The sequence below is a fragment of the Callospermophilus lateralis genome, chromosome 1 (genome assembly GCF_048772815.1).
Source record: "Callospermophilus lateralis isolate mCalLat2 chromosome 1, mCalLat2.hap1, whole genome shotgun sequence".
NCBI classification, from domain to species: domain Eukaryota; kingdom Metazoa; phylum Chordata; class Mammalia; order Rodentia; family Sciuridae; genus Callospermophilus; species Callospermophilus lateralis.
In genome coordinates, this window is record NC_135305.1 from 147870739 (window position 1) to 147888411 (window position 17673).

Below are 17673 nucleotides of genomic sequence, written 5' to 3' on the forward strand. Positions count from 1 at the left end.
ATCCATACTGTTTCAATGAGGGAAATCTTTCCAAATAGGGATTTGTTCTCGCTTGTTTGATGTTCTGCTTGTTTTCATATGTGACATACGATGTCTCCAGATTCCAAATCTACCCATCTGTCTGTCAGTAATTGCACATTCCTAGCACAGTGCTGGGGGCGTGACAAGCTTTATTTGGTTTCATTCTTACAACAGTTTTGCTCAATATGAAACAGTGTCCACATTCCCATTCTAGAGGAGAAGGAACCAAGATTTTCAAAAAGTATGAAGGTGTCCCACAATCAGCCTCTGTCTCTGGGGTCTGTGTTCTGACAGTAAAATAATCTTTTGCCATAAAACTATGGAAAAAGGTGGGGGATGGAAGCAAAAAAGGAATGGAGAGGAAGGAGTTAGAAAAAGAGGTTTCTATTCAAAGTGTGTACCAACGTCATCCCCCAGGGCACAAAGTGGTAGCAGTAGTATCCAACCTCTCACTACCTGCTGTGTTACCTCATTTGGGGCCAATGAAGGGAAAACCTTCCTAGGTATATTTCTAAGTGGCAATGGGAAAGGGGCAAATTGGCTGCTTCATTAATAAACCGGATGGGGTGTGGGCACCAGTACCCAGCCAGCCAGTCTGCTGTCACATAGAGAATTTGCCTGCTACATCTCTTCCAGCTCCTCTCTGCATAAAACCCAAGGGCGGATCTTGGGGGGAGAGGAAGGAAGGAAGGAAGTTGGCTGGTTGGTCCTAAGGAACTTGATATGATGGCTTCCGGTTTCCAGGATCCAGTATGGGGAAAAAACCAGGGCAAAGTAGACCCGAGGATCCATTCACACCCTTCCCTCCTGCATGCATTCCTTTCTTAATATTTGGTAAGCTCTACCAGAAGGTGCCAGAAGCTTTTTGGGGTGGGGAAGAAGCAGCCACAAACAAGACCAACACCTTGCCCTCATAGAGCTTATATTCTAATGAGGGAACACAAACAGTGACCATATTAATAAATAAAATAATAGATGGACAGAAGTGCTTTGGGCCAAAAGCGATAAGGAAGGGAGACTAGGACGTGGTGTGTGTGTGTGTGTGTGTGTGTGTGTGTGTGTGTCGGGGTGGGGTTGATTTTAAACAGGAATCAGGTCTCATGAAGTGCCATTTTAAAAAGATTCCATGCCAGGTACTGTTCCCAGCACTTTACAATTATATCATGAATGCTCACAGCCACCCCAGGGTATGGTTGATTATTCCCGTTCTACAAAGACACCCGAGGTTCAGAGAGACGCAGCGATTCCCAGATACAACACAACTAGAAAGCGGTGGAACTGGAATTTGAACGCAGGCAGTTGAAACTGTGCACTTGAAAGTTGGTGCAGACAGCCTGCGAACCGGGTGTTGGGTACGGGCAATCTGCGGGTGCAAATGGAGACTCTGTGGGTGCCAGCGAGGTGGACTGGGTGCACGTGGGGGCCGACCTGGTGGGCCGAGGAAGGGTTGGGTTGCTTGCAACTCTCACTGAGCAGAATCAGGTCCGCCGCGGGCAGTTCGAGGGCCCTGCGGCGGGAGAGGTGGGCCGGTGGGGGAGGGAGCGCCACTGCAAGGGTTGTCCCGGGACAGTGCCGGTCCGAACCTTACCCCGCCGCCACCCGCGGGCCAGCTGCTCCAGTCAATAAGGCAAGAATCTCACAAGCCTAGTCTCCCTCCTGGTGGGGTTCGCGCGGGAGTTTCTACGAAGATGGAAGAGGGCTGACTCTTTAAGGGAAGACAGGAGGCACCAGCGGCAGGAGCGCTCACAGCCCAGGAGTCCCGTGCGCCTAGGGCGCGCAGAGCGGCGCCCTGCGTGGAGTCCCGGGTGCTTCTCGCACAGCGCCCCCTGCGCAGGACAGAGTGTGGAATGGCATCTGGAAATAGGTTGTGCGGAGTCGGGGTGCAGCAAAGGGGAGAGGAACTACAACGTGCTGGGGTATATATAGTAAAAGAGCAGCAAGCGTTTGGCTACTGAAAGTGGAGCGGGGGCTTCCAAGACAGACCTGGGGAGGTAGCAGGGAGCAGTGGAAAGCCGGTGCCAGAGAGGAGCAAAGAAAGGGTGCTGGACAGAAGAAGAAGCGAAAAGAAACTGTGGCCCAGGGGACAGCGGGCTGTGCCACAGCCCTGCACCAGAGCCAAGGAGGGGATCGCCTGGAGACCCTCTAAGAGGGGTGGAGGTGGTGCGCTGGTCATAGCGGAGACGGAAAGGAGTAAATGCAAGTCAGAGACCGTCACAGGCACTGATTATGCCAGAGCCCTCCGTGGGACAAGGAAAGGGACGTGGAGACTGCGCGCTCAGGGAATAGGCGTACTGTTGCCTGCTAGGGTGGGGAGGCCTGCGAGTGTCCAGGGATATGGGAGGAGGCTGGGAGAAGCTGCAAAGTTGAAGAACTTCCCCGGGTTGGAGAGAGCGCGCACCGGGGCCGCTGGAAAGAAGCAGAAAGTTAGCCTAGGGGTGGGGGGCTTGGTCAGGGGTCTGAGCACCACCAGGAAGGCTGAGGAGGTGCCGATGGTTGGGGGGACAGCCCAAGAGTCCAGGAAAAGTGAGGAGGAGGTGAGGGAAACAAAGAGCTAGCACGTGGGGGTGCCTAGGAGAGGCGCCCAGGAGAGGCGCAAGAGCCCAGAGGGTCTCTCCTCCCGGGCTGCTTCTGGCCCTCACTCACTCACCATGATGGAGAAGACCAAAGCCACGATGTTAATGGGGTACGCGGGGCAAAAACACGAGACGATGGTGAGCCACAGGTAGTTCTTGGGCATGGGCATGTCCTCCTCCGTCTTTTCATCTTCTGCATTGGCCTCGGGACTACTGTCCAAAGCCTCCTTGAAGTCCGAGCTGCGGCCGTATTGAGACATGGGCAAAGTCGGCTGCTCAGGGAGGACGGAGGAGCCCACGGTCTGCGCCGTGTGGGGCTCTGTCTGCCGGCTCATGGCGAGGCTCTGAAAAGCCGGTTGCTCGGGACTCCAGGGAGATGTGATCTCACCCTTCCTGCGTCCTCCCCCTGCACTTGCCCGGGCTCAGGGACCTGGGCCAAGAGCCTCCCCACGAAGAGGGAGGGAGGGAAGGAGGGAGAAGAGAAGGAGCCAGTTACCCTGAGAAATGGAGCAAAGGCAGAGGAAGACCTTGCGCTCCTGGACACGCCCAGGAACCACTGGACCGATGCACCGACTCACACTAGGTCCGGAGACTCAGGGCAGGTGAAAGCCAAGAAGTCCCTTTACATTTCAAACTGCATAGTCTGAAGATTAAAGATGGCCAGTTCATTTTTTCCCCCCAAATCAGCTGAGTTTGAATACTTTAGAAGGGACCAGCCACACCCTATCCATTTGATAACAGGCTTTTCCAGCTTCCCACACTCCACAGAGGGCTCAGGAGACTGGAGTCACTCAAGGCTTGTACCAGAGCCTTCCACTCTCTCCCAAATGTGGAAACAAAGAATTTTTCTCCTCTCCACTTTTTTTTTTTTTTTTTTTTTTTTTTTTTTTTTTTACCAATAGGACCCCTGGAGAGAAATGCAGGGGAATCCAGCTGGTGTAGACAACTCAGATACATCATTGGGATGGAGAGAAGAGAGAGGGATCCACTTTGGAAACTGGGGTGAAGACAGCAATTGTATCAGCATCTAAGTCATGCATGAGTGACTAGAACTGAGCCTCTGAACCCTGACAAAGCTGGGAAATTGTCACATGGGGGAGGAATGACATCAGGAAAGTTCCTTCACCTCACTGGGGCCTGAATTCTTCATCTGAGAAAGGGGAGTAATAGTCCCTGTGAGGGACTCAAGTTTACGTACTAAGCCAGACAGATTTGTGTGCTTCATAAATGTTAGCTATTTCTCCCAAATATTGTTGATTATAGTATCTCAAACCCAATTTTCACTGTTGCAAATATTCCACCTGACATTCAGATATTCTGAGTTGGCAGCAAAATAAAAATGAGCATGATTTGTCATCCACAGTCTCCAAAACAGTTGCTTACATCATCAGACTCAAAAGTATTAATCATCTGCTCGACTTTCGCAGAACGTGAACTGATTTTCTGAGATGCTCCCTCTTGTCTCATGGGGCCATACTTATTTGGTAATCTGTCTCCTTAACTGGAAGGCAAGCTCCCTGGGAGAGGGGAACATCTTACTCACGTTTGTGTCACCAAGTGCCTGGTACAATGTATATGCTTGATAGAGCTTTCTGGAGGACCACTCAAAGGTGAAAGAGTACCTTCTCCGCCATGCCCTCTCCCCTATTTTGGTTGGTTAATCAAGTTGGGATAAACCAAAAGATTAGCTTCGGCCTTAGCATTGGCTGATCCCTCTCTCAGGAATGCTGTTCCTCCTGACAACTGTCACATGGCTTCTCCCTTCTTATTTCTCAATGGTCAGTTCAGATGTCACTTCCTCAAAGAGAAGTCTTTGGATTTATCTAGCACATAGATAAATTGGTCCCATAATTATTCTCTATCTTACTAGGTTGTATTTTTTTTTCTTGGCATGTATCACAGTTGTGATTTTTTTTCTTTTAACTAACTCATTCACTTTCTTTCTCTAGACTGTAAGCTCTCTGACCTGTTCAGAGTTGCATCTTGAGCATTTAAGAATTATCCTAATGGGACTGGGGATGTGGCTCAAGCGGTAACGCGCTCGCCTGGCATGCGTGCGGCCCAGGTTTGATCCTCAGCACCACATACAAACAAAGATGTTATGTCCGCCGAAAACTAAAAAAATAAATAAAAAATAAAATGTTAAAAAAAAAGAATTATCCAGGTCCACATTAAGGATGCAGGAAATAGTTCTTGAATAAGTGGTCCAGAAGGATCTGGGAATATTGACAAATTCCTGTAGGCCTAACTCAAGTGGGCCAAGACCTTCTTGGAATGTTGAAAAAAATGATTTCCAGGACTTGGGAAAGACCTAGCTTGAATTAGAATTTCCAAAAAAGGAAATTCTGTAATTTTTAATGCCTGAGAAAGCCATATTTCTAGGAACTCCCACCTCCCCTGTCTGGCAATTCTGATGCAACTGGATGATTTCTTAAGTACTTGTGCTGTCTCCACTATAGTCCTGGATCCTTGGCTTAGAGATCCCCTTAAGCACCTCAAACCGCACCTGTTCCATAAGAACCTGCTTGTCACGGCTCCCTCTTTGCTGCCTGGTCCTACTCACGTCTCCAACCTCCCCTTCTGCCGATTCTTTCCTTTTTTGCCTGTGCTTCAGTTACATGGAATTCCCCGCCCCCCACTTTCTCACTAATTTTTTTCCCATCCCAAGGTCTCCATATCTGCTGCTCCTCCCTCCTCCAGACTTCCCCTCCTGACGTTGACCTCTTCTCATTGTTCAGGACGTGCACCCCTCTCGCCAGGAGAGGCCTTTTGGGGCATTCTGACTACAGTAGTCTATTAGACTCCACCCCCTACCCTGTTCATGGCCTAAGTCAGTTCTCGCAATCAGAAAAAAATTCTCATTTACTTTTTAATTATTTCCTTTTATGTTTTTATTAGTGGACTATATTATACATGATATTGGGGTCATTTTGACATAATCAGACATGCATGGGATATGATTAGATCACTTCTGTCCCTGGTGCTTCCTCTTCCCCCTCTCCTCCCCCCTTCTCCTGTTCTCCTTGCTCTACCCTACTAGTCTTCTTTCTATTTATTTACATATATATGTTAAAATTAGTGCTTTATAGATATCCCTAAAGGCAAAATTCACTGTGGTATATTCATATGTGGACACAGCAATATTTGGTCCATTTCCTTCCATATTTTTTCTCTTTTCCCATCCCTCCTTCCTCCTCCTCCATCTCCTTCCTCTGCTCCATTGATGTCTCTTCTAATTTCACGGGACTCCCTGCTCCACCTTCCCCCCTTATTTTGGTTTAGCTTCGGCATAGAGGAAAGAACATTTGACCCTTGACCTTCTGAGTCAGGCTCACTTCACTTAGCATCATCTTCTCCAGCTTCATTCATTTACCAGCAAATAATTTCATTCTTCCTTATGGTTAAGTCAAACTCCATTGTGTGTATATACCCCACATTTTCTTTATCTATTCACCTTATTGATGGGCACCTGGGCTTATTTCATAACTTGGCTATTGTGAATTAGTTATAGCACTGCTATAAACACTGATGTGCCTGAATCCCTATAGTATGCTGATTTTAGTTTTCTTTAGGATAAATACCAAGGAGTGGGAAAACTGGGCCATATGGTGGGTTCATTCCTGGTCTTTTGAGAAATCTCCATGCTGGCTTTCCAAAGTGGTTGTACTAATCTGCGATCCCACCAACAATGTAAGAGTGGACCTTCCCCCTCTCCCAGGTCCTCACCAGCATTCATTATTATTTGTATTCTTTATGATTGCAGTTGTAACTGGAGTGAGATGAACTATCAATGTAATTTTTATTTGCGTTTCCTTGATTGCTAGGGACGTTGACAATTTTTTCATAACTTTGTTGGCCATTTGTATTTCTTCTTTTGAGAGGCATCTGTTCTGTTCCTTTGTCCATTTATTCAGTGGGTTGTGTTTTAGGGGCTAAGTTTTTTGAGTTCTTTATATATTCTACATACTAATCCCCTGTTGGATAAGTACTGGCAAAAGATTTTCTCCCATTCTGTAGGCTCTCTCTTGTTTCCTTTGCTGTGCAGAAACTTTTTAAATATTTATATTTTTAGCTGTAGTTGGACACAAAACCCTTATTTATTTATTTTTATGTGGTGCTGAGGATCGAACCCAGGGTCTCACACGTGCTAGGCAAGCGCTCTACCACTGAGCCTCAGCCCCAGCCCTGTGCAGAAACTTTTCATGGGATGTCTTCCTACTTATTGATTCTTGGTTTTATTTCTTGTGCTTTAGGATTCTTGTTAAGGAAGTCAGTTCCTGGGCCAATATGTTGGCCCCATGTTTTCACTATGTTGCAAGTGTTTCTGGTTGATCCCTAGGTCTTTGATACACCTTGAGTTGACTTTTGTGCAGGGTGAGAGACAGCTATCTAGTTGCAGTCTTCTACATCAGATATCCAGTTTTTCTAGCACCATTGTTTTGGGGGGGAGGGGTACCAGGGATTGAACTCAGGGGCACTCACCACTGAGCCCCATCCCCAGCCCTATTGTGTATTTTATTTAGAGACAGGGTCTCACTGAGTTGCTTAGTGCCTCACTGTTGCTGAGGCTGGCTTTGGACTCAGCATCCTCCTGCCTCAGCCTCCCGAGCCACTGGGATGACGGGAGTGTGCCACACCACCCAGCTCCCAGCACCCCTTGTTAAAAAGTCTCTTTTCTCCTCCGTGTTTTTCTCATTGTCTGTCTCCCTCACTAGGGAGGAAGCTCCACAGGGTAGAGCATTTTCTTCTGTTTAGTTCACTGAGTTCTCTCCCTGCACCCAGAGGAGTGCCTGGTCCTTCAAAGGTACCCAACGGATTATCCATCCACCAAACAAGCGGCATCTAGGCCTCCAAGTCTGGGGCTTGAAGCCACTATTCTTCTCTCTTTCAGCTTGTCTATGAACTATTCATTAAACCCTATTGATTCCATCTCAAATATAACTCTTCACTGTCTTGACTCAGCATAGACTATTTTCTCTGCCAGGAAAACAACGGTTCAGCCCTCCAGAAATCACCATTTAATGAGCACCTACTATGCACACTCAAAGCATTCCTTTGGCATCATCTCATTTAACTCCCACAGCAACTTTTGTGAGGTAGGTGACAAGGTTTCTTTCTTTTCTTTTTCTTTCTATTTATTTATTTTTACAGATAAGGAAATCTAGAATCAGATAGGTCAAGGGACTTGTGTACAATCTTACAGCCAAGTGCAAGTTCCAGGATTTGAACTGGATCTAAGATGCTCGTTCAGCTATCAGGTCCAGGGAAGAATATTAGATGGACATCGCCCAAGTTTGCTGGACATCTCCGAAGTTTGCTGGAGTCATTATATTCTGCTCAGGGAAGATGGATTAATTGCTCTTTGGCTGGTCTAAAATGTAGCAGTGAAATTGCAATCACTTGAAACATTTAAAATTAAATTGAATGGAAAGTGCCCACACTAGAGAGTGTAATGTATATGGCACTGATTCTTGAGGGATGCATTAGATCACTTGGTTGGGGTTTCCAGGTCTAATTTCCTGAGCTTCACTAATTTTCTCTTGAGAGGTCAGTTTATTGCTCTTGGATGAACCCTACTGGCTGATTGCTTAATAATGTGATAATACCTTCCCTCTTTAAAATGAGACAGAGGAGAAAGCGACTCCCTAATACACATTGTAGAAGGAAAAGGCTTATATTCCATGTAGCAACTTGTCTTTTTGATCCTTGTGAAAGTTTTATTTCCAAATGTGAACCTAATATATGTTTATTCTAGAAGAGTGGGAAAAGGAAGACCAGCATAAACAAAGAGAGGTTTCACAAAATGGTAAGCACCACAAAGGCAAAGACTTCTTTCTTTTTAGTTCTCTTTCTACATGTGTACATTTTCTCTTGCAAAATGCAATTATATACCATTTTGTTCTCTTGATTTCTTCCTCAGCATTGGATGACAATTAACATTCTTTGCAGACATTTTTAGACTCTGCATGGTTCCCCATTGATTTGATGGGCTCTTATTTATGTTGCCACGCCCCGATTGCTAGGATTTAGGTTATTTTTAGTATGTTTTTGTAGACATTATTTAATGTCACGATGAGCATCTTTTGTACCCAAATGTCTTCATTTGTGATCATCTCCTGGGGACTCATGATCTGACAGGGTAAATGTCAACCTTTGAAAGGACAGAGAAAAAACTTAAGATTGACTGGTTAAGAAGCTGGATTTTAATACGGGAGCCAAAGGGAGAATGAAAATTTAGCTCAAGGAAAGGATCACCGATTCAATGAGCTACAGAAATGAAGCACTCCAAATGAGATGGATTCAGAGAAGGACTTTCCAGTGCCAAATGGATCTTCACATCTATAATATCCAGTAGAGCCATATTGAATCTCAGAGAGGGGGCTGAAAATGGATGCTTTGAGATCTTAGCTGTGTGCTGGACTTCAAAATTAAAGGAGGGCTGGAGCGAGAGTGAGAGCAAGAACAACAGAGGAGGAATACGAATCTGCTGATCTGTGAAATGCAAGAGAAAGAGTCCAGATCTTTAGGAAATGGCAAGATGTTGAATGTGTTCGCTGCCAAACTACACATTAGCCTCAAGCCCCAGCCCTCAGCAGTCATAAAGTAACTGCTGTGGTCTCAGGGGCTTGCTGAGGAAGAACAGTGTCTTTTTGGCTAATATTATTAGAAAACCATTTATCTTTTCAGATTCTACAACTTTGGTTCTCTCACAAATTTAAAACAAAATTGGAGGAAAGGGAACAGGAAGGGGAAACAGATTTTTGTACCATTAATTTCTTACACTAGGCATTTCAGTGAGTCCAGAGGAACATTGAAACAAACTCTCGAAGGCTGAAAATGTCAGTCTTTTTTTCCATCTGTCATTTATTTTACCAGATAATAAATAAGGGTCCATTCCATCGCTCTTCTTGCAGATTGGATGAGACAACATACTCTGTAGCTCATGGACAAGTCCCTCATAATAAATAGCACCACACAAAAGTGGGTAATGGAGTAATGGACCATCCAGCTGTTCAATGCTGGTCCAGCACTTCAACATCAGCATACATTTCATGAGTGCCTACTGTGTGCACTCAATGTGTTTCCTGCCTCTGTTGTCTCGTTGAAATTCCACAGCAACTCTTGTTGACCAGAGTTTCCTTTTTTACAAATGAGAAAACCCAGGATCAGAGAGGCAAAGGGGCTTGTGTGAGGTCTTATAACTACTAAGTAGAGGGCCAAATAGGTAAAAAATATGTGTTCAGGGCTGGGGTTGTGGTTCAGCGATAGAGCATTTGCTTAGCACATGGGAGTCCCTGGGTTCCATCCTAAGCACCACATATACATAAATAAAATAAAGGTATTGTGTCCAACTACAACTAAAAAATAAATATTTTTTTAAAATATATGTTTTTGCTAGTGGATCAAGGCAAAAGAATGAGGTAGACATTGAAGTTTGATCAGGGAGAAATCACCCACACCCCATTAGACTGACATTTCCCATCTTCTCTGTGGACCTTGTATTGAGGTTATTACACTTGCAATAGAAGTGTTCATTTTGATTTTTTGAAACCTGATGCGCCATACTAAATCCTTTCCACCTTGTAATTCTCTGCTTGATCATTTTTGAAGACTTTCATAACAATTTAACTGGTTTCCTCATGTCGGATAATTTTATGAATCTGTTATGTTTGGATTAAAAATAAGGATGCAGAGAATTTTACAATCCCACAAGCTCTATTCTTGCTCTCATTGGGTGAAATGGAGACATGAAAAACAGGTTTTCTCCAGCTGACCACCTTGCGGGGGATGGGGGAGAAGTCTCATGGAACAGGAATATTTCCAAAGGCTCTGGACTCCCAACCACAGAGGGTCTGAAAGTCTGAAAGTTGATATAAGCAATTGCAGCCTGCAGTAGGGATGGTGGTGGTGCTGGGGATGAAGGGTGATCAGACTTGGTCTGGAGTGGGTGTTTGGGAGACAGAAATAGAATAGGCAGAAATTGCAGCTAAGTGTGAACAAGAGGGGAGAACCCAGTTTCGATGTCTGGAGCATGCCATTTGGAGACCAGATAGTGTGGATTTGTGTTAACCTCATTCAAAGATTCACAATTAGGTAGGCTGTTGGTGTAGAGTAGGAGTTGTCAGCAAATCTTTTTCCAGTAAATATTTTCTGCTTTCTGAGTCTAAGAGTCTTTGTTGCAAATACTGAACTCTGCCACTGTAGCACTAGAAAAGCCACAGACAACACACAAATGAATGTGTGTGTTCCCATAAAACTTTATTGACAAAACCAGGCAGTGGGCCATAGTGTCAGGCCCTATGAGGGCGCCAGCCGTACAGTGGCCAGCAAGAGAGCCATGATTGCTATCCTTAGGGATGAACAAGTAAGATACTTACATTTTAGGATGAAGGAAATAAAACAGGATAATTGGTGTGACTTGGGACAGGGAGTACTGTGTTAGGTTTCCATCCCTAACACAAAGACCTGAGACAACCCACTGTAAAGGAAAAAGGTTTATATTGGCTCACATTTCTAGAGGTGTCCGTCATGGCCACTTGGCCACTTGCTCAGGGCCTGTGGTGGAGTGTGTGTGGAGCAAAACTGACCACCCCAGGGTCTCTGGGAAGTGAAAAAGAGGAAGGGGAAGGGACAGGGGTCCTACCCCTTCAAATGCTTGTCCCCAGTGGCCTGCAGACCCCCCTCCAGCTCCCACCTCTAAAGGTTTCACCACCCACTATAGCCAAACAGTGGGGACTAAGCCATGAACACATGGCCTTTGGGGGACCCTCAAGGTCCAAGTTATGGTAATTTCTTTAGGTGGAGGGGTGCTGGGAGCCACAGCCAATTAATATGATGCATGGCATTTTTGATTGAAAGGTGATGCCAGCTAGCCATTGAGATGATATGATTATGTTAAAAATTACATTCATATGGATACCGGACTCCTGCTGCGGGACTCCTGGAGAGTTCCCATTGGTTGGGAAAGTGCAGTAGGAGGGAATTCCGGGGAGGCGCTTGCGCTAGAGTTCCGGGAAGGAACCAGCAGAACGCCGCGTGGGTGGATCGGGAAGCTTCCCGGGCACGGGCGTGCTATTGGCGGTTTTTTCAAATAAAGTTTGTTCCTGTTTGAGTGGCTCGTGATCTTGTGCCCAGCCAGACAGCGGCAGAGGGGGGCACTGGGGAAAGGTTTCCAGATATATTCTGTTTAACCCCAGGTCACTCGCCGTCCATCTCTACCCTGTCCTTTGCCCCAGCGGACCATCCTGAAGTTCTACCTCAAGGGCCAATAACCTATGGCCCACTGCCTGTTTTTGTAAATAAAACTTTATTAAAACACAGCCGTCCTCATTCAGGTAGGTGTCCTCTATGGCCTTTCTCATGCTATAATGGCAGAGCTGAGTAGTTGCCATAGCGCATGCAGCTGTATGACTCAATATGCTGAAAGTATTTACTAGAAAAAAAAATTGTCGCCAACTCCTAGTCTATACCAACAGGCTTCCTTCCTTGTCTTCTAGTTGCAGAGGGGTTTGGCCAACAGGGACTCCTAGCAGAAGGGGGGAAGGGAGGAGAGTAATACCAGAGTATTTTCCTTCCTGACGCCCTTCTTTCTGAGTTGCCTAGAGCTGGTGAATGGCTGAGTTGAAGTATTCACGGGTGCTCTGAGGCAGCTATCTCCACAGATCTCAGCCTTTGAATTCCAGAACATTGCTGATTTCTTCCCCTTAGGCTTAAGAATGGCGACAGCCCCACCGCCCATCCCTGGTATGTCAGCCTATCCCTGGTGGGTTAAAGCTGACCTTGGGAAATTGATTGGAAGGAAGATTTATTTCATGAGCTCCCAGAAGAGTTAGGTCTCGGAACAGGCAGGAGCCAGGCTGATCTGGGGACCTCACCATAGAGGTTAGTCTCTTCTTGTCTGGCTCCCAGTGACCAAATCTCTATGGATCAAACTCCAAAGTCTTGGGAAAAAGAACCTGACTTCACCCAGAACCAGTGTGCTGTGGGTTCTAATCCGTCAGCATGGCAGAAATAAAGGGGTCACTTATTCTTTGATTTCTTTGCAAATACTGTGCAAATGCTTGCCTTAAACTGACCTATGTGTTGTTGGGGGTCATAAAACGATGAGCTACGTAATTTCCTTGTCCATGGTCCTTATAGAGCTTATATTTGGGAGTGGCTCCTCTCTCTTCAAAAATCAAATCAAAACAATAAGGACAATAAAAGCAAATCAAAATGATTTGAAAATGCACCAACAAATCATTTCAAAATGCTCCTTAAAGGCAGGGCTTGTGTTGGGTCACACTTGCATGTCCAGAGACCAAATAGGGACTGGCACAAGAGGAGTATTCATTAAGGATTAGTGGACTGACCACCTGAGAACAGAACAGTAACAAGGGACTTGCTTAGAGGTCAGGGAAAGTCTCACTAAGATGTTAACATTGAAACCAAGACCTGTAGCAGGAGATGGAGAAGAACTATGAACAAAGCTAAGAGGCTGCTAGGCAGGAGGAATAGAGCCGGCAGAGGGTTTGGATTGAGAAATGTTCCGCAATGCAGGAGACCCCAGACCCGCACGTCTCAGAGAAAGAGAATTGATGTGAAGGGCTCATCTCGCCTCCAGAGGGATGTAATTCAACAGGCGTCTCAGCACCTGGCTGTAGCACCTGCTAACTCAGGATCCCAAGGAGAATCATCATGAACTGAGTTGCCTTGTGAATGACCACATTACCGTCACCCTGAAAAGGAGACTTTCGCAGCCAATGTTAATGCTTTGGAGTTGAAGAAGTTGGGACGTTTCTCCTTCCCTCCCCCATTCTTCTTGTTTCTGAAACCTTTCAGAACTAAAGTGCCCAAACTTGGATTCAAAAGAGTCCCTCTGGGTACAGATCCTTGCTACCCTCTGACTTCCTATTATTTCTGACTGGTTTCGCTCTTGGCTGTTGGCTGGGGACATTAGACATTAGTTCCTCGCCATATGGGCATCTCCAAAGGGTTGCTCTCAGAAAGGGCAGCTATTTATTCTAGATTAATGGCAAGAAGAGGAGGGGGTGGGGAGACTTTTGCAACTGAATCTCAGCAGTGGCACCCCTTATTTTTGCTGTATTCTCTTGGCTATGAGCAGCTCACTAGGGGCAGCACACACTCAAGGTTTATACAATGCCTGAAGATGGGAAACCCCGGGGGAATACCTCAGAGGCTGCCCACCATATCAGCCTAGGTCCTACTACTAACTCCCAAGGAGAAACTGGGGCTCAGGGAGATTCAGTTGCTTGCACAACCATAGCCAATAAAGGGTCTGGGGCTCAAATGGGTTTGTTTCCAAAGCTTCCCTTCTCAACCTGTATACCACGGTCTTCCAAAGTGTAGGATGTAAGACCACTTAAGATGGTACAGAGAGTCCAGGTTGGTGGTTGGGGCTCGTATGCCTTCAACCCCTTTAATTCTCCCTGGTCAACCATTTAACCAAGAGACTGGTTTCAAGCTCCACTGGGAAGACCTTAGAATGATATCTGGCTAAAATTTAATGACACGGTTTTCTTTGGATCATGCTGACTTCTAGTTTTGCCAAACAGGCGTGGCTTTAAACTAATGGTAATGATGTGCAATTTCCTTTAAAGTACATTTAAACTATGAAATATGTTAGTTATAAGGCCAAAATAGCAAAGACAGCACAGAGTGAGGGTGAGGTGTGGGTTACTCAAGTGTGGGAAAATCCCAAATGTGATGGATCTATCCTGCAAAGAACCTTGTAGAACGTAATTCCGTTCTTTTAGCTCAATTTTATTTTCTCCTTCATTTGATGGATGTGTAAATGAAATCCACAGAGAAATGACTTTCCTAAGGGCAAACCGTCCCTGCAACCACAGTCCAAGTTCAATGAATCTCATGCCAATGTTTTCTTTCCTCCTTCTTGGACCTCCATTATTTGCCAGCGTGAAACAATTCCATATTTGCTCTTCTTTCTCCCATCCCTCCATTTCCAATCTGCTTTCCTCTAGATCAGGGTTTCTCAGTCTTGGCACTGTTGCTCTCTTGGGGCAGGAGAGTTCTCTGTGGAGGGGGCTGTCTTGTGCATGGCAGGATGTCAAACAGAATCTCTGGCCTCTACCCATCCCATGCCAATTGCACTCCACCACCATTTGTGACCATCAAATGTCTCCAGACATTTCCAAGTGTCCCCCAGGGGAGGTAACATCACCTCTGTTGGGCATCCCTGCACTGAAGCAGGGTTCTGCCCCCTTCTTTCCTTTCTTTCTTTCATACCAGGGATTGAAGCCAGGCGTGTTTCACCACTGAGTCACATCCCCAGCCCTTTTTACTTTTTATTTTGAGACGGGGTCTCACTAAGTTGCTTAGGGCCTTGATAAGTTGCTGAGGCCGTCCTCTAACTTTTGATCCTCTTGCCTCAGCCTCCAGAGTCACTGGGATTACAGGCGTGCGCCACCATACCAGCGTTCTGCATTTCTATAAGCTCAGGTACTGCTGATCTGTGGACTACTCTAATCCACACAGCCTAATAAGATTCTCCTTCTCGTTTTCGAGACTCTATGCCTCACAGTTGTTATGCAAAATAAAGCTTCAGTGCAATATGAATTAAATTAGGTCTTGAGACTGGATGGGATTCCAGCATTAAGCCCTCGGAAGAAAATTGTTCCTGAGGGGTAGGGACCACACATAAGATAGTTTTCCATCCTACTCTTGGCAAATGAGAAATCAGTTGGATAGATGAAAAGGAGATGTTCATTCCAAACGATCACTTCATGATTTGCATTATTTTGGAAAAAAAAAAGTTAATGAGTCTCACCTATACATTTGGCAAGGAGGGAGCACGCTGAAGAGTGAATAAGTCTAGAATGTGCTCTCAGACTCAGAATTAACCATTTTTAATAGCTTAGGAGAGCTTCCTGCATTAGCCAGGGGTGGAAGGCAGTTCCGTGTTGTGAGCAGGAAGGGTTCTAATGCCGTCCTGAATGTCTTAAATTATACATGAAGGAGTGGACTCGCCATCACAGTCCAGCGAGAAAGCTCTTCCTGGGCTCCTAGGGAATTTTTTGTACATTAAGGGATGAAATTTCTTGCGTCTTTTTTGGCCAATGTAAATACAACATGTTCTTGCTGAGAGAAAAATCTCTTGATTATTCTTCTTTCAAATATCACTGAAAGTGGGTTTTTCGAGGTCAAAGCCACGGTCAGCAGAACCCAAGTCTGACCCATGCTTGTTCTTCCTGTTTTCATCACCTGCTCCCCCGTCCCCCGTCCCTTTTCCACAAATCCTCTTCTTTTTGTCCCATTGATCTTTTTTTGCAAAGTGGATATAATGAGGAACAACATACGTTTTTCTTCTCTTTTCTGATTTGCACACTGGGGTGCTCTGTTTTCCTTACAAAACCTCTAAACAAGACCAGGAAGGATGCGGGATAATCAGTTATCAGAATTTCTGACCCTGCGGCATGAGATGGCTTCTGTTTCTCCAGCCAAAGTTTGGGAAAAGCAGACTTCAGGCAGTCAAGAAAGAAGTTTGCATCTCTTAGAATTAAAATTGGAATGTGATCAGTTCCTGGTGTCTGGGAGGGGCCCTGCAGAGGCTGTGTGTTTGGGAGGTCTGTCTGCATGGGTCGGTCTTCTTCCTGGCTGCTCACCAGAATCGCCTATGAGAGCTTTCCAAAAAATAATAAAGAGGCAGCTGTATGTGCAGCCTTGGGTTCAAATTCTGACATCTCTGTTTATTAAAATCTTCCCCAGAGATTCAGATGGAGCTCACCTGGGTCTGGCCCCCAAATGGCTTTCCTAAGGGACAGTAAGGGTCCCTTAGGAAGGTCAGAGAAGTCCTTTAAGATCTTCCAGGGTTTTAGGAGCTGGCTTAGGTCAAGAATCATGCACTTCATAGGAGGGATGATGGTATTTTCGATAGGGTGTTGAAAATCCTCAGGCTCACATCTGGTATCTCCTCCTCCTCTCCCGTATTTCTTATTTGGGGGACCTTGGACAAATCACAGTTCTTTTTTTTTTTCCGGGGGGGAGTACTGGGAAATGAACCCAGGGGTGCTTGATAATGAGCCCCATCCCCAGCCCTATTTTGCATTTCATTTGCATTTCACTGAGTTGCTTAGGCCTTGCTTTTGCTGAGGCTGGCTTTGAACTCATGATCCTCCCACCTTGGCCTCTGGAGCTGTGGGGATGACAGGCACACACCACCATGCCCGGCTAATCTGTAAGTTTCATGGAAGTAGAAACTCTCCTTGACCGTTGTATCCCAGTGCTTAGGACAGTGTCCCACATGTAGTAAATGTTAGCTAGTGATTAAATGAATGAATGAATGAAGTGACATATGGATTTTAAAGCCATATATATATATATATATATTTTTTTTTTCTTCTTTTTTTTTTAATTAAGGCACTACAATGTCTAAGAGAAGTCTCAGCCCTTGGAGGAATCATTGAGTAGATTAACTTCGAAGCATTCACTTTTTAAAAAAAGACACAACATTTATTTATTTGGGAAAAATATGTTAGAAATATAAATGTGTGATGAAAAACGGGGTATTGCATAGAATTAAGGTATCTTAAATATTGGGGTTCCTTATGGTCTCTTTTTTAAAAAAAATTGGATCGATCTCAGATGCTCTTCCAGTTTTCAACACACACACACATGAATATAGCACAGTGAATCTCACCTTTATGTACACCTGTAAAGCACTAATTTAAAGAAAAAGCTATAAATAAATAAATCAGTGGGGTAGAGAAAGGGGAGGAGGAAGGAGGAGGGGAGGGAAAGAGGAAGTACTGGGGACTGAGGTGGAGCAAATTATATTCTATGCATGTATGATTATGTCAAAATGAAACCTGAAATTATGTATCACCAGAATGTGCTAATGAAAACACTGAATAAAAATGGAAAGAAAAAAACCAAAGCATTCCTTTTTAAGGTGATGATACATCTAGAGATCAGGACCTCTCAGTGTCAGCTATCCAACCTTTTCACCACCATTTCCTGAGTTGCCAGAATTTGGGCAACCACAGACCAAGGAGGTAGCGAGCTGAAGTCTGGGCTCTGGCCTTAGCGACTGTATTGACCTAGAAAATCGAGGCTACATCAC

The 17673-nt window shown here is 45.3% G+C and overlaps 1 protein-coding gene across 2 annotated transcripts in view; it reads right to left on the bottom strand.

Moving 5' to 3' along the window:
- Tmem233 (transmembrane protein 233) overlaps positions 1 to 2957 on the bottom strand; it is a 35439-nt gene extending 32482 nt beyond the window's left edge. For both annotated transcript variants that reach the window (XM_077105286.1, XM_077105283.1), the window contains exon 1: positions 2669 to 2957. In XM_077105286.1, the coding sequence (XP_076961401.1) occupies positions 2669 to 2929 (261 nt within the window). In that variant the 5' untranslated portion in view covers positions 2930 to 2957. The remainder of the gene's footprint in view (positions 1 to 2668) is intronic.
- Positions 2958 to 17673: the final 14716 nt, after the last annotated feature.